Here is a 22,090-nt window from a genome sequence, read left to right on the forward strand (position 1 = left end):
ATACATGTTAATAATAATAATAATAATACAGTAGTAATACAGTAATAATCCCATGACATATACTGGTACAGTGACCCCCAGTTCAGTACTGGTACGATAGGCTCCCCAGTATACAATAGTAAAGCTATAAGTCCCTTTATAATCCCAGTCCCATGTTCTCTTCCATTGCTGCTTTAGAAATAGCCCTGACCTGATCCCTCTGGGCCGACCAGTAAATGAACAGAACATTTCTATCATTAGTTAGTGCCACACTGGAGCACTTGAGAGACATTTTTGGGGTTCTCAGAGAAATCCTCATAGGAGGAGAATGGGAGGCAAAAGAAGAGGTGACACCCCTTTCCAATCACTAATCAATAATGGAAGTGAGACGTCGCTTCTGACTTCCCATCCCCCCACGGGAAGACACAAAGCAGGTACAGGCCAGTGTAGGGGGGGGCTGTGACTGTGGAAGGGGGGCAGGGCCCTGATGTGAAGCCCGTGACCCCTGACCCCCTAGTCTGACCCTGACCATAGGGACTGTTAACCAAATGGGCAATGGGAATTCACAGAAGTGGAGTTTGTTATAGAACAGCTAATTCTAAGCAACTTTTCAATTGGTCTTCATTATATATTTTGTGTAGTTTTTTTTTTAATTATTTCCCATTTTCTTCTGACTCTTTCCAGCCTTCAAATGGGGTCACTGACCCCATCTAAAAAACAAATGCTCTGTAAGGCTACAAATGTATTGTTATTGTTACTTTTTATTCCTCATCTTTCTATTCTATTCAGGTCTCCCCTATTTATATTCCAGTCTCTTAATCAAATCAGTGCATGGTTGCTAGGGGAATTTGGACCTTAGCAACCAGATGGCTGAAATTACAAACTGTAGAGCTGCTGAATAAAAAGCTAAATAAGTCAAAAACCTCAAATAATAAAAAAAAGAAAACCAATTGCAAATGGTCTCAGAATATCATTGTCTATGTCATACTAACAGTTAATTTAAAGGTGAACAACCCCTTTAAAAGAAACTACAGTTTATAGACACTTTTGTTAAAATGATACGGAACTGAAAAACAAAATTTTTAATGACATTTAAAAATGGAGTAAATCTCAGTGTAGCTCCGCCCCCTGCATCAGTTCTGCTTTGTTTTCTCCAATCTCCATTCACCCCATTTATAGAGGCACTATGGGGGCTCATTCGCATATTGTTGGGGCTCAGCAGCCTAATGGCAGGTACAAACCTCATTTTCTATCTAATCGCAGAACAGCAATAGGTGTAAAACTTCGTTAGTGTTTCCATAATCAGATTGGAAATAATGTGTATTTTATTCTGTTTATATAGAAATTGCTTATTGGTTTATACACAAGATATGTTTTACCTCCTATTTGCATTATTTTGCTCGTTTTTGCTAATTGAACAAGACAATATTGTGATTGTGAGTGAATAGATAGTATAAATCTTTATACACAGTGGTGTAACTAGGGGACTGCGGGCGCAGGTACAAGTCCTACTGATTGGCTGTTGTCTCACCCACTGCTTCCCCAGTTGTTCATTTAAAGGGAAATTAAAAGGCTCCCTGGTAAATTTTAATTGTACAGGTATGGGATCTGTTATCTGGAAAACTGTTATCTATAAAGCTCTGAATTACAGAAAGGCTGTCTCTCACAGACTATTTTATCCAAAAAATCCCAAATTTTGAAAAACTGATTTCCTTTTTCTGTGTAATAATAAAACAGTCGCTTGTATTTGATCCCAACTAAGATATAATTAATCCTTATTGGAGGCAAAACCAGCCTATTGGCTTTATTTCATGTTTATATGATTTTCTAGTAGACTTAAGGTATGAAGATCCAAATTATGGAAAGATCTGTTATATGGAAAACCCCAGGTCCTGAGCATTGTGGATAACAGGTCCCAAACCTGTAGTACTAGTAGTAGTAGTAGTAGTAGTAGTAGTAGTAGTAGTAGTAGTAGTAGTAGTAGTAGTACAGAGCCTCCAGCCCACTCCCACTGTGTCCCTTCTCTTCCCAACATCCGTCTTGCTGATGAAGAAATAGTCACATACACAATGGCACCAAACTGGGATTTTGGGCTAGTGTCTCAGTAAGGATGAAGCCACACATGGTGATTTGTTGAGCGACTTTATAAAAACAAACCTGCCATCTCATTGGATCACAGCGACTGATCACAGCGACTTAGCGGCCCTTGTACAGTGGGTGTGGTCATTCCATTATATTGGAGCAAGTGCAACTGATGTGTTTGGGGAGGGAACATCTCTGCCCGGACGTTAAGATTATAAATTTGCCAGGAGATATAACTCATGTGGTGCTGTATTCATCATTTGAGATATGAGAAATGAACTGAAATTAAAGGTGATACAGCGAGTGCTCCCTATTACTGGCAGGGAATCTCCTCTCTGAAAGGCACAATCACTTGCATGTCACACCTGTATACCTGTCAATCACCTGAGCCTCACCTGTCAATCACCTGTCAATCACCTGACAATCACCTGACAATCACCTGAGCATCACCTGTCAATCACCTGTCAATCACCTGACAATCACCTGTCAATCACCTGACAATCACCTGACAATCACCTGAGCATCACCTGTCAATCACCTGAGCATCACCTGTCAATCACCTGACAATCACCAGAGCGTCACCTGTCAATCACCTGTCAATCACCTGACAATCACCTGACAATCACCTGTCAATCACCTGACAATCACCTGTCAATCACCTGTCAATCACCTGAGCATCACCTGATGACTGAGTTAGACACTATAATGTAAGTTAGACACTGAAATGTGTTTGTGATGTTGTGCGAAAAACAAAATCTGGAAACTGTCTGATTAAAAGACAAAATAGTTTTATTGTGTCTCAATATCAGGCACTTGTGTGAATCCCCCCTATTATTGTATCATAGAAATACACAGCACTAAATACATAGCCAGTCTATATAAATCAATATCTAATTCTAGGGGAGAGAGAGGGCAGTCAGTATGGAAGGAGTGAATGACAAAACCCTATAGAGACTGCTGAGGCTTCTCCTGGTGAGTTACCCCCTACTCTGGGGCATTTACTTACTGACTGTTGTTTATTTGCCCCAGAGATCTGTGCACTTGTCACTACACTGAGCAGCAATTACCCCCTTGTTTGTCTGAGCTCAGGGGTTGGGGATTTTGGGTGTTGGATTTGTTGCTCCAGCCCATATGGGACGACTCTATTGTTCTGCCTAATATGCACCTCCCCCACTGTGTATTGCTCTGCGGTTCCTGCTTGACTACACTGCTGTTTAGGTGAAAGCCCAGACTGGTTACCCACAAGGTTTCAGTTAGTGATGTGCAGATTGGGCCCACGCTCACACCTCCCAACATTTTGCAAATAGAAAGAGGGACAAAAAGATTGTGCTGCAAAATGTTTGACCACACCCATTTTTGTGACCACGCCCCCTAATTACCATGTTCAGTTTACAAAATTTGGCAGGTTATGTTTGAACACATTTCTGTGGTTTTTATGTGTTATTACAGTTTTGCTAATGAAGGTGAAATTTCCCTTTAAGCTGCAAGTCACAGTTTCCCCAAGAGACCTGCTTATCTTAAATTGTTATGATTGTATCTTTGCTTATCTTAAATTGTCATTGTTTCTTTGCTTACCTTAAATTGTTACAATTGTTTTTATTGCTTATCTTAAATTGTTACAATTTTTCATTGCTTATCTTAAATTGTTACAATGGTTTTGCTGCTTATCTTAAATTGTTACAATTGTTTTGTTGCTTATCTTAAATTGTTACAATTGTTTCTTTGCTTGTCTTAAATTGTTACAATTGTTTCTTTGCTTGTCTTAAATGGTTACAATTGTTTCTTTGCTTATCTTAAATGGTAACAATTGTTTCTTTGCTTATCTTAAATTGTTAATTGTTTCTTTACTTATCTTAAATTGTTACAATTGTTTCTTTACTTATCTTAAATTGTTACAATTGCTTCTTTGCTTATCTTAAATTGTTACAATTGTTTCTTTGCTTATCTTAAATTGTTAATTGTTTCTTTACTTATCTTAAATTGTTACAATTGTTTCTTTACTTATCTTAAATTGTTACAATTGCTTCTTTGCTTATCTTAAATTGTTAAAATTGTTTCTTTGCTTATCTTAAATTGTTACAATTGTTTATTTGTTTATCTTAAGTTGTTACAATTGTTTCTTTACTAATCTTAAATTATTACAATTGCTTCTTTGCTCATCTTAAATTGTTAATTGTTTCTTTACTTATCTTAAATTGTTACAATTGCTTCTTTGCTTATCTTAAATTGCTACTTATCTTAAATTGTTACTTATCTTTGTTACAATTGTTTCTTTGCTTATCTTAAATTGTTAATTGTTTCTAAACTTATCTTAAATTGTTACAATTGTTTTGTTGCTTAAATTGTTACAATTGTTTAGTTGCTTATCCTAAATTTTTATAATTGTTTAGTTGCTTGTCTTAAATTTTTCATTGCTTATCTTAAATTGTTACAATTGTTTCATTGCTTATCTTAAATTGTTACAATTGTTTCTTTGCTTATCTTAAATTGTTACAATTGTTTCTTTGCTTATCTTAAATTATTATAATAGTTTCTTTGTTTATCTTAAATTGTTACAAAAGTATCTGGGTGCAGCTGCGACGTATTGTGGGGTCTCTGCCAAATAAGTTAGAAACTTTGTATATTTTTTAGCCGAGAGATGATGTCACAGGGGTGCAGACTCCAAAAGTTTCCCCGCTCCACCAATGTTGAAGGAGTTGAGCCGCAGTGAAGAAATAAAAAGCTGGAATTAAGTCCTGGACAATTGCTCCCTCCAACTAATAGAAATGTTGTTTAAATACAGAGAAAGTTGATTGAAATCCCTCAGGACACTGAAGATTTAAAGGCAGAGATGGAGGAATTAGGGATCTGCAATGAGGGATTTGGATGTAGAAATGAATAGTTAAAGTTAAAGGAAAAGGAGATTATTCACAGCAGGGATAGAGGCCATAGGAATGGAGCTTGTGTTACATTGGACTCTAATTCACCAGGCTGAGCCTTTGCTATATGGAAGCAGTGAAGTAAGGGTGTAGTGCAACTATAACTCCCATATGCTACTTTGCATGAAAAACAAAATACAAAGGCGCCAGGAGGTTCTTGCAATAAAAATAGAGCAGTTTATTAGTCCAAGTGAAATGATCCAGAGGTTGAGGGCTGGAAGTAGGGGCAGTCAGAGTAGACAAGTGCGTAGGGTACAAAGCTGGGGGGCATCAGGCACAAACCTGCTCTGTCACCTACTCCTTGTCTGGTCCCCTCTCTCCCCAACTACATCTGATATTTCCTCCTACACATACGCACACGACAATTCCCACAAGTGCACAAGCGCTAGTTCACTCGTGTGTAAGAGACACAACTTGCCACGGCCGAGCAGGTTGTCTAGTGTGTGTGACCAGTGTGGCCCTGCACAAGTCTATTACTTACAATCCACACACACAGGCCCAGCACATAATCACAAGTACAACACAGACACAGTGGAACTAACTGAGGAGATAGAGGTGCCCACACTTTGTTACCCTGAGATCTACTCTCAATACCTGGACCCCACACATCTACCTTCATAAAAATACTGGGCCGTCTACACTACAGCACATGGTGTATATCTGTGTCTCTGTGTGTGTCTGTGTGTGTGTGTGTCTGTGTGTGTGAGTCTGTGTGTGTTTGCCTGGGCTGTTCTTTACTCCCAGTCCTGCTGTGTATAATACATTAATAATATAACATGGGACAATACTGCTGCACAAGTGTTAAACAACAACATGTCTCCCCACGGGCCCCTGGCAAGTGTTGTGTTGTACCTGCCCTCAGTCTAAGTAGCCCCTGACCCCGATGGCTAATGTGCTGGGCAGCTGCAAATGACCCATCTGTGAAGTAACAGGAGGGTTTAGGAGGATGAAGGAGACCGTGAGGGTCAGGAAAGCAGGTGAGTGACCTGGAAGAGTCGGACATCTCAGGTTCTGATTGTGCAGCCAACAAGTATAAGGCCGGTCACTCCTCAGTACCATCTCCTGGGCCTTCCCCTCCTGGCACAGAGGCCACAGCCTGCGCTTCTATCCGCACCTTTTATATGGGCTCTGGGCCCCTCGTGCACATCTCATACCCACAACTCAGCGGAGCAGGGATGGAGGAGAGGTCCTAGAGCCGGATGTAGAGAAACAGCTTCTGAGCCTTAGTCACTTCACTGCCGTAGTCTATAACATCCCCTCCTCTCTGGTCCGTCGCGGCCTTCCAGGAACATTATGGGGATCTAGTGGTAGACCGTCCTGGGCACCCCTGAGATAGAGCAACACCTGGATAGATACACCCTCAGGATCTCAGCACCATCATCTGGATCAGCACTCACTAATTCCCTATTAGTCTGTGAGACCCTCCTTGTATCCCTCCTAGTTGAAGCCAAGCTGTTCTTGCTACTTAAAGGAACAGTAACACTAACTTCAGCACTGCGGACATTCCTTCCCTGCTTTACAGAATCGCCCTTTCGCCATTCTACAGTTTACATCCGGAAGCAGAGATTTAATATGTTTTTTGGACAAAGCATTGAATATAATAAACTTTATGCACAATAGAGCTGTTATTGAAGCAGTTTAGAGTGGATTTGTCACATAAAATTGTTTAGTGTTACTGTTCCTTTAAAGTGATACTGACACTAAAAATGTTCTTTTCAAAATATTAATCTACATGAAGTTCCCTATAGGTCACGTTGATCGTTTTTCACTGATAGTTCTGCCAACCTGACTGTCCCCTCTTAAACTGTCAGAGTTTCTAATGTTAATGGACTCCTGCTGCACAAGGCAAATACTTTTATGGCAAATTTATAAATAGCATCCAAAGATAATGTTGTGATAGATAATAAAAATAGTTATTTTCAGATGCAAGTATCTCTTTTACCTGCCTATCTCACTCTCCTACAGAGTCTATAACATTTGTATTCCTGCCACTCATTCACTGGTCCCTGCTCCCCAACTTAAACACTAGAGGTTCAGGTCCCTGTAGGCACATGACTTTCTGGTATCCGGTTACTCCTCCCTGTCCCCCCTCTCACTAACCTGTCTGTGCACACGCAAGAGGCGGAGTCAGGTTTTGATTGACAGTACATTGTGGGTCTGTACTTTGATGTATTACAATTAAAGGGGAACTATTGCAAAAATTAAAATGTAATGTAAGCTTCCTCATACTGAAACAATAATCTTTCTAAATACAATCAATTAAATATTCTGCATTGTTTCTGAAATAATCAAGTTTATCTTCACTATTCCTCTCTCAGCATCTGTTTCTCTTCATTCTGTCTTCATGCAGCAGTTGGGTGTCAGATATTCACTGACAGTTACATCCAATATATCTTATAGGGGGGCTCCTTTTGCCTAGAAGATGTATTAGAGCTCACTCTATTAAACTCACCAGACATCATGTCTCTCTACATGCCGGATTTGTGCAAAAGGCAGTTATTTTGTTAGATTTTGTTTGTACTGGAATCAGTTATTTGAGTGAGCTCTAATACATCTGCTAGGAAAGGAGCCCCCCTATAAGATATATTGGATCTAACTGTCAGTGAATATCTGACACCCAACTGCTGCATGAAGAGAGAATGAAGAGAAACAGATGCTGAGAGAGGAATAGTGAAGATAAACTTGATGAAACAATGCAGAATTTTTAATTGATTGTATTTAGAAAGATTCTTACTTCAGTATGAGGAATTAGAGATGCATTGAATCCAGGTTTCGGTTCGGGATTTGGACAGGATTTAGCCTTTTTCAGCAGGATTTGGTCGAATTCTTCTGCACGACTGAACCCAAATCCATATGCAAATTAGGGGCGGGGAGGTAAATCGCATGAGTTTTTGTCACAAAACAAGGAAATAAAAAATGTTTCCCCCTTCCCACCCCTAATTTGCATATGCAAATTAGGATTCTGTTCAGTATTCTGCCAAAACTTGTCGCACAGGATTCGTGGGTTCGGCCGAATCCAAAATTGTGGATTCGGCGCATCCCTATGAGGAAGCTTACATTAAATTTTCATTTTCGCAATAGTTCCCCTTTAACTGTCCATCAAACAAATGACCAGTAAAAAGCTGCAGGTAGAGAGACAGATGCCGAGAGGGGGGGAGAGGGAAGACGTGATTATTTCAGCAGGGAAATGAATATTTAAAACTGATTCTAGATACAAAGTTTCTTATTTCCATGACATGAAGCTTTTATTATATTTGGTTTCTATTATAGTTCCCCCTTAACATTCACACCATAATATATTTCAACTGAATTCCATGGAGCTACTGTGATTGAGTTACGACTGGTGCATGAACATTAAGGGCAATGGCACGGGGGGTGCTATACATTTATGGGGGGCTCTTGTAAGATTTTAGTGCAAGGTCTTTGTGATACTAAAAAACACAATGATTAAAGTGCATGAAGTAGCCCCATGTGTCAAGGCCTTAAAGCAGTTGGGTTTCAAGCTCCCCTCCAGCCCATAACTACATTATAGACAATCATTGCTGTAATCAACAGGCCAATTATATTAGGAAACAGATACATATCTACTCCTAAATCTTACCCCAACTGGCCTTCATGCAAAGCCCCCCATTCACTGCTCTGAGATCTCCAGGTAAAGCCAGGGCCACAGTTTGGGAACCCCTTCCTTGAGGGTATAAAATGCTGGAGAACCAGTGGTGTAACTCCCATACACAGACCATACAGCCATGGGGGTCCTAGGAAAGAATTGGACCCAGATGGTTGTGGGGTCCACTGTGTAGTTTCAGCTCCACCACTAATAATGTCAAGCTAGTGAGTGAGTATGACCCATGGGTAACAACCCATGTCCCACCAGAGGGCACCATTATGTAATTTCCAGACCAGACGAGAAAATGACAGTTACTTTTTTGCCACAGAATAAATCTTTATTGCAGAGATCACCAAATAATACACTGATGAAATATACCAAGGTCATTATATGAGATACCAAGGTCACTGGGTGTGATAATAAGAATATTATATGAGATACCAAGGTCACCGGGTGTGTTAATAAGAATATTATATGAGATACCAAGGTCACCATGTGTGATAATAAGAATATTACATGAGATACCAAGGTCAATGGGTGTGATAAGAATATTATATGAGATACCAAGGTCACCGGGTGTGATAAGAATATTATATGAGATACCAAGGTCACCATGTGTGATAATAAGAATATTACATGAGATACCAAGGTCACCGGGTGTGATAAGAATATTATATGAGATACCAAGGTCACCATGTGTGATAATAAGAATATTACATGAGATACCAAGGTCACCGGGTGTGATAAGAATATTATATGAGATACCAACATCGCAGGGTGTGATAATAAGAATATCAAATGAAATACCAAGGTCCCAGGGTGTGATAATAAGAATATTGTATGAGATACCAAGGTCACCAGGTGTGATAATCTGAATATTTTATGAGATACCAAGGCCAGTGTGTGTAAGGCTATTATGGAAGACATAATAAAGTTATTATATAAGATACCAAGGTTATTGTATGTAATAATATGGTTATTATATCTGACACCAAGGTTATTATGGGTGACAAAAAGGATATGGTTTGTGATAATAAGGTTATTAAATGAGATAACATAGCAATTCTGCTCATGTTAAACACATAGGAATAAACTTATAGAGACAGGATTAACATGAATCCCTATAATGACTGAACTGAAACCTGCCCTCTAATATCCTGGAAGCTGCACAATAAAAACCTGTATCTGAGAACTATAAAAAGACCAAGTGCAGCAGCACAACATGCAACGTTCCCTAAGGTTGGCTTGTGCCCTGACCCTGTGCATGAGGTAGCCAGTGTGAGCTGCGGAGTAGCCCAGACCCTCAACAGAAGAAGTGTAGTAATATGTAAAATGTAGTAGTAATGCTCTTGTGCCCCTCACTGCTCTTCTGTCCAGGGTCTTTGCACTACCTGACTTACACTGTCAACCCCTTGGAGCCCCCTCAGTAGTATCTACTGGTACTAATGGACTTAGTTTATCTTCACACTTCCACCTATTACATAAAATATATCTACTAACATATGGGGGGAAGGTCTATAGAGCCCAAGGATCCCATCCAAGGGGCCATAATTACTTTCTCTATTCAGTAATGGTCACACTGCCCTCCCTTACCCAGAATGCAGCATGGAGGGGCTCAGTGAATGTGACAGTGAAGGTGTGTAAGTGTCTGATTGGCTCATTCAGCTGATAGAAGTGCAGACGTCCGGCCTCATAGTCCAGATACACTCGGATTTTGTAACAAACGGAATTAATAGGAATTATGTTTTTGTCATGTTTCACTGAAACCAAGTTGTCCCGTTTATGCAGAGCCCAGGACTTGTTATTATCCCCAATATAGGAGTTTTTTCCCCCCCTCTCTATACTGGGATAGGCCACCCCTACCCGCCAGTACCCCGACTTACTGCAATCTACATCCCAGTAATGTCTCCCCGAGTGGAAACTGATGGTGCTTAATACCTGGGCATAAGTCTGAAATGTCAGTGACGTCTCAGGATTAGCGTTGAAGATGTTTGGGGTGTATGTTGCTGTTTTACTGTTATTTGAAATCTTTAACTGACGATGAGCCGTGTTACCATCCAGATACAGGAACGGGTTCTCCCGGGAGCAGTAGCTTCTCTTTATCTCATTGACTTTTCCTTCCAAGCTCTGAATTATTATCTCTGAGATCAGAGTCACATCCAGATCCTCTACTGGTGGGACCTTCATATCATCTCTCCCTATGGCCTTATTATCTGCCCCACAGAATTCAGCTCCATGTGATTCCCGTTCCTGTAGGACAGTGAGTGGATCTGCCATGTTGCACAGCTCCTCAATGTGACGGATCTTCCTGGACAGCTCGTCCTTCTTTATTTCCAGTTGGTGGATCAGATTAGTGAGTGGGAGAGAAATCTTCTCTTTGTGGCTGGAGATGTCACTCAGGAGTCTCTTCTCTAGGGCTTCCAGCTGTTCCCTGATGTCTCTAAACAGGGCAGTGACTCTCTCTGTCTCACCGGCTGATTTTTCTGCCACTTCTCTCCTGCGCTCCTGCAGTCTCTGGGCTTCTCTCTCAGTCTCTTCTCTCTCTGGCCTCAGTTTCTCCACAACTTTTCTCACTTTCTCTTTCTTCTTCTCAGAGGCCTCACTCAGCAGCTCCACCGTGTGGCCCCTGTGCTCCCCAATCCGACAGCAGGACTCACAGACACAGACGGAGTCATTGGGGCAGTAATAATTGAGGGGTTCATCATGTTGGGGGCATTTCCTCTCCCCAAAAGAACGTGTGGGGGCAGTTAAGATGTGCTTGTGTGACTGGCTGTGCCCCCTCAGGTGGGTATCACACAGAGAAGCCTCACACAGGAGACAGGATTTAGCAGCAGGTACAGGAGAGAGGACACAGTAGGTGCAGAAGATCTCAGTACATTCAGGTTCTGGGTGAATAGTCAGGAGTCGCTTTGCTATGTTCCCCAGAGTTCTGTTCCTGGGCAGGGCAGGGCGCTCCTGATACTCCTGTCTGCATTCAGGGCAGGAATAAGCCCCAGATCCCTCCTGGGTGTCCCATGTTGTCCCAATACAGACCTGACAGAAGTTATGGCCACACGGCAGGGTTACAGGGTCAGTATAAAGGATCAGACAGATGGAGCAGCTCAGCTCGTCTCTCACGTCTGCAGTCGCCATCACTGACATCAGGAACAGGAATCGAAACTCAAGTTTTTGTCTCTAAGAAACTCGCCCCTTGTTCCTCTAACCCCTCCCACTGGGCGTGGTCTCCCTTTTATTAACCCCCATGGCTCCAGTTTACAGGAAACAATTCCTTGTGTATTTTGGATCCTCCACTGAGAATAAATGTTTGTTGTTCATATAATGGGGAGTGTCTCTGTATGTTGTGCCCTGGTGCTGCTGTAGAATAAATGATGATTATTATAACTAATCAACACTCATGGTTTGGTATTGGTTTGTTTTAGTCCTGCTCAGGGAACTTTCCATCAGGATCCATATCCCCCAACCCTCTATGTACCCCCAGTGTGGAGTAATGGCATCAAAATTCTGTGATGATGTCATAGTCCACAAAATATAATCAACAAGTGAGAACAAATAACACCCATAGAAATGATAAAAGTTCTTATTAACTTCACAAAAGAGATGAGAAAAGCTTTATCATCATCACCAGTTATTGATAGCGCCCCAGCCAGTTACATGAATGTAAAATAAACATGGGTCCCAGAACAAAAATAGGATCACGGGGCCTTGCTCACAAGAGCTTACAAGTGACACAAGGGGATAAATTGCTGGTTAACCTTTAAGTTATCGAGTTAACAGTGGATGGAGGGCACACCGGATTAGTAAATTTTCTAGATAATAGTATAAGAGGTGCAGAGACCATAAGTTACCCCTACACAAGGTTCTTTCCCCTTGACAAAGACCTTGATTCCAAACGGTGGGGCTATTCTCATTCCTTTGGTAGAGTAGGATACAGTAGGGTGGGATAGAATAGGGTGGGATAAAGTTGAATGGGATAGAGTAAGGTGGGATAGAGTAGAGTAGGATAGAGTAGGGTGGGATAGAGTAGGTGGGATAGAGTAGAGTAGGATAGAGTAGAGTAGGATAGAGTAGGTGGGATAGGGTAGAGTAGGATAGAGTAGAGTAGGATAGATAGAGTGGAGTAGGATAGAGTAGGGTGGGATAGAGTAGAGTGGGATTGTCAGGCTGGGCCACAGGTAAGTGGCTTACAGGTAAGAGCCTAGGTGCTGTGTAACATGAAAACAGCGGATATTTAAGGTGCAGACACACAAGAAACATGTTGTAGCGTGGAAAGATTTATTTAAGTAAATGCAGGCTGGTTATTTGCAAGAAAAACAGAAGTCCTTTTACCAGGTCAGTGGTCAGAGGCAGGCTGCAGACAAGATCCTAGGAATAGGCAAAAAGGTCAGAACTGGCGGCAAACTTGGAGAGTCCGGTAAACTGGCCCAGGTCAGGGGCAGGCTGAAGGCAGAGAATGGTCGAAGAGACAGGCCGGGGTCAAATACCAGGAGATCCAATAGTTAATGGGAGCAGGGAGCGGAGAACCAGGCAGGACAAGGACAGGAACAGGGAACAAGGCAGGAATCAGGCACTGGAGTCACAGGAACAAGGAGTCAGAGGAAGAAGTAGTAGGCTAGGTCTAGCTTGGGAGCTTCAATGATCAAGCACCCGGGTATCGTTTGCAACAGGCTTATAAAGCCCCTTATTGGCAAATTACAAACACCTGGTGAGCAAGGAGGAGGAGGAGGAGGAGGAGGAGGAGGAGGAGGAGGAGGTGAGCAAACGTATAAGGTAACCAGAGTGTCTTTAATCATACAAGTAGGAGCAGGTTCCAAAGGTCTCTAGTAGTGATGGGCGAATTTATTTGCCATGCGCGAATTCGCGGCGAATTTGCGCGATTCGCGCCGAGCGAATAAATTCGCGAAATGCCCGCAAAAATTCGCGGTAAAATCAGTCTACGAAAAAACGCCCATAAGAAAAAACGCCTATTGACTTTAATGTGGAGGACAAAATAGTCGCCATAAGAATAAATGCCCATTGACTTTAATGCATTTGGAGCCTATTGACTTTAATTCGTTTTGCGAAAATTCACTCATCGCTACTGATGTGGAGTCATTTCATGTTGTGCCTAAATAGACCCCAAGGGCAGAGCTTGCGTTCAAATGTGATCGACACTCCAGTGGGACACTTGGGCCTTTCTTTTTGCGCCTCTTCTGTTTCCCATCGAGAGGGATTCTTCCAAGAATACAAATACACATAAGTATAAACTTGGAGGTTTCCATGGATCATCATATGACATCGACTTGATTGGCTGGGACTTTCTCTAGGGTGTGACTACCCTTTGGCAGGGGGGAGTTTGGATGTGAATAGGTTTGAATGGATGTGATTTTGTATATAAGGGAGAGCACAGAGTGGCTAAATATGTAGGTAGTAGGTATAATATAATATAAGACTGCTTTATAAGACAAGGCTATATATATATATATATAATACACAAAAGCCATGAATATCTTGTAAATGATATCCTTATAAACGGTGAGTAGTGATGTCATCAGTTATAAACGGTGAGTTCTGATGTCATTTCTGTCACATGACTCACTAAAACTTGTGTATTATAATAAATAAAGTACCCCCAGTTGTAAAATATGAGGATATTAGAAGTTACCTCGGAGTTCCATGACCTGTATAACTCGGCCTTCAGCCTCGTACTTTTATATGGTCATGAAACTCCTCAGTAACTTATAATATCCTTATATTTTACAAGAGGGGGTACTTTATTCACTATATATTGTACAAGCAGGAAGGGATTTATAGTGGATGGCAGATATGTATCCCCGGTTTTCAGGTTCTGAGCCATCCATTTAAGAATGTTCCCTTTAAGAAACACCAGAGGGTTAAGCAGCCAGAAGGTGGGACAGCCAAGGGGTGTGTAAGGGAATGAGCAGCAGGAGTGCAGTTAGTGAGAGAAGGAGCTGCACAGGAGGGCTGGATTGTTGGAATGGCTGGACTTTCAGAGACCTGGGGGGCCTGATAGCCAGGGGGATATTTTCCTGGGGTTTTCCCCACAGACCAAGCCTGGATAGTACCTTGGGGTACTGAAAACTTAAAAAACGCTGAAGTAAGCTATTTTGTTTATTGCTGGACTTTATGTTGCTGAATGAAGCTGTTTTCTTTCTGTTACATTGTGACTGTTGCTGGAAGATCTTTGTGTTCAAAATAAACGGACTGTTTTGCTTTTCACCTTGGAGTGGCCTGTATTTATGCCAACAATCCCGCTGTGATCCCCTCAAACTTCACTATATATATATATATATATATATAGAGATATATATAAAGATATATATAGAGATATATATAGAGATATATACCCATACCTCCCAACATTTTGGAAGTAAAAAGAGGGACAACATTTTTTGTGATCACACCACTTTCTGTGGCCACACCCCCTAATTACCATATTTGTTTTACAAAATTTGGCAGGTTATGAAAGATTGAAAATATTTCTCCTTATCTAAACTGTGTTTTTGTGTCTCAAAATTGTTACAAAGTATCTTATTTGCACCTGTTAGCTGTTCTGGGCTCTCTGCTAAAAGCCAATTAAGTGAGAAACTTTGTTTCTTTTTCTGGCTGTTCAGTGCAGAGAAAAGAGGGACTTTCCAGTACAAATGAGGGACTGCGGGTTGAGCTGTCAAAAGAGGGACTGTCCCTCCGAAAAAGGGACAGTTGGGAGGTATGATATACCTAAGCTCTGTTATTTTGTTCTTTTGTTATTACTTTGTTTTACTTAATAAATAGTTAGTTGACCTTCCAGCCTAAAGCTTCTGAATAGCAAGATATCAGGGGCACTGAATGAAGCAGATCCAACAGCTGCAGATAATATCTGTGTGTGTATTGCTGATCTGATGAGATCAGTGGGAGACACCAGCTTTGGTCAGACATAAACTTTCATACGATTACTGTCAGGGGCAGAACATCGGCTCATCTCTTCTTTTACTACTTTATTTCATCTGACTGGTCAGTGGCAGGTCGGGAGATGGGGAAGTCCGATCGTTTGATGATTCGTACAATTGGATCTTTGCGTCTATGGGCAGCTTTACAGACCGGTCTGTGCTATAGGGGAACTCACACTTTTGCAACATTTTACAAATTACTTTAAAAGCACTGAAAATGTCTAATAAATGTATATAAATAAATTTTGTTTTCTTTTATTAAGCACATTTTTATTTTGGGGTTGACTTGCCCTTCAACAAAGAATTTAATAACAAAAATCTCAAAACACATATAGGAACTGGCAGAAAAACAAGTCTAGGGGGCAAATTCACTAAGCGCCGAAGCGTCTAACGCTAGCGTCAATTCGCTAGCATTAGGCATTTTCGTTACTTTGCAAATTCACTAACGGACGCTAGCTTAAATTCGCTAGTGTTACTTTGCGCCCTTACGCCTGGAGAATTTGCGCAACGGACGTAAGTACGCAAATTCACTAACGCGGGCAGTGTACTGAACGCTGCCTTTTACGCCAGACTTCCTTCGCCACCTCAGACCAGGAGAAGCGCAATAGAGTAGATAGGGATTGTTCCAAAAAACGCTGGTGTTTTTTCTATATTATGGGTGATAGGCTGAAAAAGATCAAACATATTTTTGGGGCTCCCCTCCTTCCCCCCTACATTTCCTGACTCATGGCAACTTAACTATACAGTGGGCACATGTGTAGGGCAAAATAAACATTTTATTTGCTGTTTTGAAGGTTTCCCAGGCTTGTGTAGTGATGCTACGTATTCCTCCATTGAAATTTGAATTTGGCGCCGTATGCAAATTAATCATCGCTAGTGTAACTTCGCAACCTTACGCTACCCCTGAGCACAACTTCGGATTTTAGTGAATTTGCGGAGCGCTGGCGAAACTATGCGTGGCGAAGTGCGGCGAAGTTAAGCCTGGTGCAACTACGAATCTTAGTGAATTTGCCCCTTAGTCTTGGTCATGTTTATTATCATGTCTTCTGCATACAAGAAAGAAATACATATATGATGAGATGAAATTGCAATGTCCATGTTCCCCCCCAAACCACATACATGTTACATATACTCCCAAACAAACATACACTGTGTTAAAAATCCAAACATATTTCAGAATACACTGTCAAGCCAAGAATATATAATAAAATACAAAGAAGAAGAAAACCCATTTTCCAGCTCCCACTCCTTCATTTTAACACACAATTATTTCTTTATTTTTTTGTGCCAGTTATTTCTACTACCACCTTACTATAAAGTGCAATTATTGTGCTTGATTGTACCTAATATAAAGTGCAATTATTGTGCCTATAACCAAAATTCACATGATCTATTTTTTATTCCCATCGCTGTGTTGTGCAATAAAGTGCAGATCTGTTACCTCCTCTCACAGCCAATAATAAAGTGCATTAATTGTGCATAACCCAGAATATGTGCAATCGAAGCAAACCCATTACCTTCAACTCCCATTTGCAACCCCTTTTTTTCTAGGGAGATTTACTTTTCTCAACCTTCTTAAAAAGAAAAGCCATCGTTGGGCTTTACCAACCAAAGCAGTGGAATTTAAACAACAACAAGGAGAGGTACTTGGGGCACTACCTGGGGTATAAGAATCTTATTGAAAGAAACATATTGCATTGAACTGAACTGTGTTATTATTATATTCCATCTGGTGTAAAACGGTGGGACTGTGATATTAAAGGGGACTGTGCTAGTGAGTCTGACCCCTGTCTGTCCCCTGCTCAGGATTATTTATATCAGATGCAGTCGCATTTCATGTTTATTATAAAATATATTATTATATTGCTGCAATTCTGTGTATTCTATGTGCTAGTGCAGGAGTGCTCACACTTTACTAATGTCGTCCCATTGATCTACATCTATAAAGACATTGTTAGCTTTCTCTTCCATGGAAAGTATTACTTCAATATTGATTCATGACAAAATGTATATTGTTATGTAACCTTAAAGGAGAACTAAACCCTAAAATTGAATATGGCTAAATTTGCATATTTTCTATAGTGAACTTATTGCAGGAGGCTAAAGTTTGAGCTTGTCAATAGCAGCAATGATCCAGGACTTCAAACTTGTCACAGGGGGTCACCATCTTGGAAAGTGTCTGTGACACTCACATGCTCAGTGGGCTCTGATTGGCTGTTGAGAAGCTAAGCTTAGGGCTCGTCATTAATTATCCAGCAGCAGAAAATGAGCTTCCCTGGCTGTAATATAAGCTGATGCTACAGGTTTGCTGATTATTAAATTCTGATGCTAATTGCACTGGTTTCTGTGCTGCCATGTAGTAATTATCTGTATTAATTACTAATCAGTCTTATATTGTGACATTTCTATTCTATGTGTACTGTATATTGTGAGTGGGTCCCTAAGCTCAGTAAGTGACAGCAGCACAGAGCATGTGAATCAGTGAATCAGCAGAAAAGAAGATGGGGAGCTACTGGGGCATCTTTGGAGACACAGATCTTTACTGCTAAAGGGCTGTGGTTGCCTTGGGCTGGTACAGAAGCACAAAACATCACGTACAACATTTCTACCTACTTCTTTAGTTACGCTTTAGTTCTCCTTTAATGTAATCTGATGAAAAGCATGAAACAGGAGGGTGATATAGACAAGCTGTTTGTTGACAGTGTTTTGTGATCACCAGCTAAAGGTCTTCTGATAGACCCTAATTTCCCTATTGGATACCCGTGTGGCAGTGGGACCCTGGGAGGTGTATCTCTCACTGACCCCTAGGTGGAGGCAATAACCTGATTTCCCAGTGTTTCACCTCCACACCTAAAGAGAGTTGCCAGGTTGCCGATTTGCCACAGGAGTCAGCAGTGTTATATTGGAATAGGATCCTGTCCTAAGGGAATGTGCCAAATATCTCTGTTCAGCAAGAGGTTAAACTGCAGACAGGAAGAATAATTTGGATTGTACCAATATACTGACCAGGATTAGGGTAGACACCTTTTCAGATTCTGGAAAATGGGCAGGGGGTGGGGAGGGTGATGTCAAATGGGCGTTGGTTTGGGCAATCTCTGTCTCTCTTAAAAGCCACAAAAACTAGTGGCAGGGGAGGATTTAGCCCTCAGACTGAAACCAAAGTTCAGGAGACATTCATTACAAGTAATGTTACTATTCACAGAGGTACTTTTATACTATGAGCAGAGGTAACAAGTTAGGGACGTGGTTTTGGGACTTATCAACTTTATGATCAGAAATTTGTAACTAAAAACCCTGTATTTGTAACTACATGCACTTGTTTATGTAACCCTTTCTTGGCAGGAATATCCAGGGCCACACTGTGGCGCTAACAATATAGATCCCAAGCCTCCGCTAAGTGGGAGATTTAGGGGTTTGGATAAGTTAAGTGCCTCCAGCCAGGGCTAAAACCAGATGTTGGTGGCATATAACTCACTGGGAACTGCAATAGCAGTGATTTTGGTACCAATTGTAGCAGACAATAAACCACACAATAAGCAGATATGCAGTAATATGTAATGTAATATATGCAATGCAATAAGAACAGTGAAATAACAATAATACAATGAATATTAGACAATATAAGAAGTATCACCATTTGTATGAAAATGTCCACTGTCACTTTAAGAATGGTGAGTGTGCACACTAGGGGTCTGAGGGGATATAACCCTAACCCTACAGTAATATGATGAGAATTATGTGTTGCAACACCAGATTGAAGCCCCCGGGATGTGTAAAGTGAAGGTCTCACCAACTCCCAGTGATAGTGAAAGAAGAAGGATCCTGTGAGGCAGAGCAGATACAGGGAAGCAGTCTGGCAGCTTTAATCCACACTGAGCTTGGAATGCTGGTGTAGGGAAAGGCTTCCTGAATTCCTGAGGATCCACTGTACGTGTCACAGAGGCTGATGGGAAATCCACAGTCCAGATCGGGTGTACACGCTGGCAACTCACTACAGGGCTGAAGTCCTATCTATCCTACAGGGATCACTCCCCCAGCAATAGCTCAGCTGCACTAGTTCCACTCACTATGATGGCTGACTGGAAAGGGTTAACTCCCTGTGCTCTGACTATGGGATTCCCTATATGGGTAAATATTCTATAGGTGAAATCCCTGGCTTCCTACTCAGATAAATCAGCAGGAACACTTACAGCAGAGAGAAGAAATCTCAGGCTGCTGTGCAGAGACCATGCTTTCTTCTTCTCTTCTTCCTGCTTAACCTCAGCCTCACTTTCATTTTGGCTCCAAACTTCTTTCAGAGAGGTCACAAGGTCAGAAGCAAATCCTTCTTGCTGATTGGCCAGGCTGTGGCAGAAAACTGTCTCACTGCAGTGCAAGCAGCGGCCATGTTTTTGGTGGCTCCAGATTTAAAGTCACAGGGTTATGCAGTTAGGGAAAGGGCAAATAACACTTCCCTACATATATATACTGAATTACTTATGAGACAGAGACCAGGGAATGTGCATTGATTAATTGGCCAAATCAGTAGCACTTCCATTATATTTAAACACATTTTTACTTAGCCTTGGAGTGCACCCACAACCCTCCTCTTTTGTATTGCGGATGACGTTGGGGTCATGTATTGCTATGATTGGTAGCTTAACCTACCCCACCCACACCTCACTGTATTAAAACAGGAAATCAATTGTCATGCAACACTTTTTATTACTTACACTTATCAGTGAAAAGAGTTAATATATACAGGGTTAATGAATTAATACGTTACCGAGATATTATATCATCACTCCAACCGGGGGACACGATTTTGGAGGCAGCAAACCATAACAACATCACACAGCTCGTCAGCAGTGGCAAAGTCCCTAGCTATTATGGGAAAATCTCAAACCTTATACTTCATTCGTGGGGTTGATCCCACAAGGCAATTACTGATTGGGCCTGATGTTGCACAACAACTTTTAGTAACCTACAGGAACTATTGAATTTGGCAGCAAATATCAGTCTCATGACTATGATTCACGCTTGCAACAACATGTTTATATGAATTGTTCTTTTGACTTTTAGTAACCTACAGGAGCCTTAATCATTATCTCTATTGCCTATGCTTCATTATATTGACCCCAGTCCTTTCTATTCTGGCTAATCAATTAGTCAGTCATAGACACACACATCACATTTGTATCACAGGTCAGGACTGGTGATGTCGGTGGGCGGGACTGGTGAATATGGTGATGAGTAATTGGCTGATCACCATGTCATTAACTTCAATGTCCTGGATTTCCTCATTTGGAAGTCTGGACAGGCACTTTCACCCGGACTGAACTTCCAAAAACTGGGCTATTGGGGTGAAATCCAGACAAGTGGTAACCCTACCTGGAGTGCAACATATAAGGTTGTATGTTTTACTGTTTATTTTGGTTCTAATTAAGTTATAATGGACAGACCTATGAATAACAGCCGTCCAGGCTTTGTGTTTGTTATAATAAAGTCTTTATCTTATCAAGACTCAGGCTACTGATTTACTGTAAATGGACCTCACACCACTTTGAATTGTACATATTAAAAAATAGATTAACATCCCAGGGACTGTCCTGCTGAGGGAACATTTTATAATTCATGATTTTGTTTTTTCTTTTGGACTTATAACTTTTTCATTTCAAGGACAGAGCCATACAGCACTTCTTGTTTATCTATAATAGACGGACCAGATAAGTTCTGTGTGGAAATAATAGTCACACACTGAGCAGAATCTTTGCCAGACTGTAGTCCCTAATGGACTTTCCCTAAACCCCCCTTGTATGTTCTGTCAGTTGGTCCTCCCCAGTGCATGGGCCTTACAGAAGGGGTTAATGTGACTGTCACTGCCAAACAAGGGGGTGGGGCAGATAACATTGGGGGTGGGGCAGTGATGACATCACAGGTGGGGACCCCATTGTCCACCAGAAAGGGGTTATCCCATCATTTAGATGCAAATTTCTGTCCAGGTTTCTCAATGTCTTAAACCAGACAGAAAGTTTTCATGTCCAATTCAGACCCACACGGGTGACAACTCTGTGTATATTCCACCCGACGAGTAACGCCCAACCCTTTCATTACAGGTATGGGATCCCTTATCCAGAAAGCTCTGAAATACAGCAGTGCTCATTTAGAAAAACAAATTCATAGTTTTTATTCATTTGCTTTTTTGTGTTTGTGTAATACACGTAAGGGATCCATTATCTGGAAACCCGTTATCTAGAAAGCTCATCATTACAGAAACGCCATAGATGCAATTTTATACAAAAAATTAATATTCTTATAAATGATATATAATAATATATTGTACTTGATCCCAACTAAGATATAATTAATCCTTATTGGAGGCAAAACCAGCCTATTGGCTTTATTTAATATGATTTTCTAGTAGACTTAAGGTATAAAGATCCAAATTACAGAAAAATCTGTTATCTGGAAACCCCCAGGTGCCAAGCACTCTAGATAACAGGTCTCATAACAGTACTTGATCCCAACTAAGATATCATTAATTTATTTTATTTATTTAATGTTTATATGATTTTCTAGTAGACTTAAGGTATGAAGAT

General features: G+C 41.0%; 1 protein-coding gene and 1 long non-coding RNA gene across 2 annotated transcripts in view; both read right to left on the minus strand.

The window, feature by feature from the left end:
- LOC108710094 overlaps nucleotides 1-21,647 on the minus strand; it is a 44,232-nt gene extending 22,585 nt beyond the window's left edge. Inside the window, exon 1 of the long non-coding RNA XR_005965947.1 lies at nucleotides 20,278-21,647. This is a non-coding gene — a long non-coding RNA (uncharacterized LOC108710094). The remainder of the gene's footprint in view (nucleotides 1-20,277) is intronic.
- Nucleotides 8,902-11,807, minus strand: LOC108710093 (E3 ubiquitin-protein ligase TRIM39). Its single transcript, XM_018250498.2, has one exon. It carries the CDS (start codon nucleotides 11,725-11,727, stop codon nucleotides 10,147-10,149), a length of 1,581 nt encoding a protein of 526 aa, XP_018105987.1. The 5' UTR covers nucleotides 11,728-11,807; the 3' UTR covers nucleotides 8,902-10,146.
- Nucleotides 21,648-22,090: the final 443 nt, after the last annotated feature.

The sequence above is a fragment of the Xenopus laevis genome, chromosome 2S, assembly GCF_017654675.1.
Source record: "Xenopus laevis strain J_2021 chromosome 2S, Xenopus_laevis_v10.1, whole genome shotgun sequence".
In the NCBI taxonomy this organism is placed as follows: Eukaryota; Metazoa; Chordata; class Amphibia; order Anura; family Pipidae; genus Xenopus; species Xenopus laevis.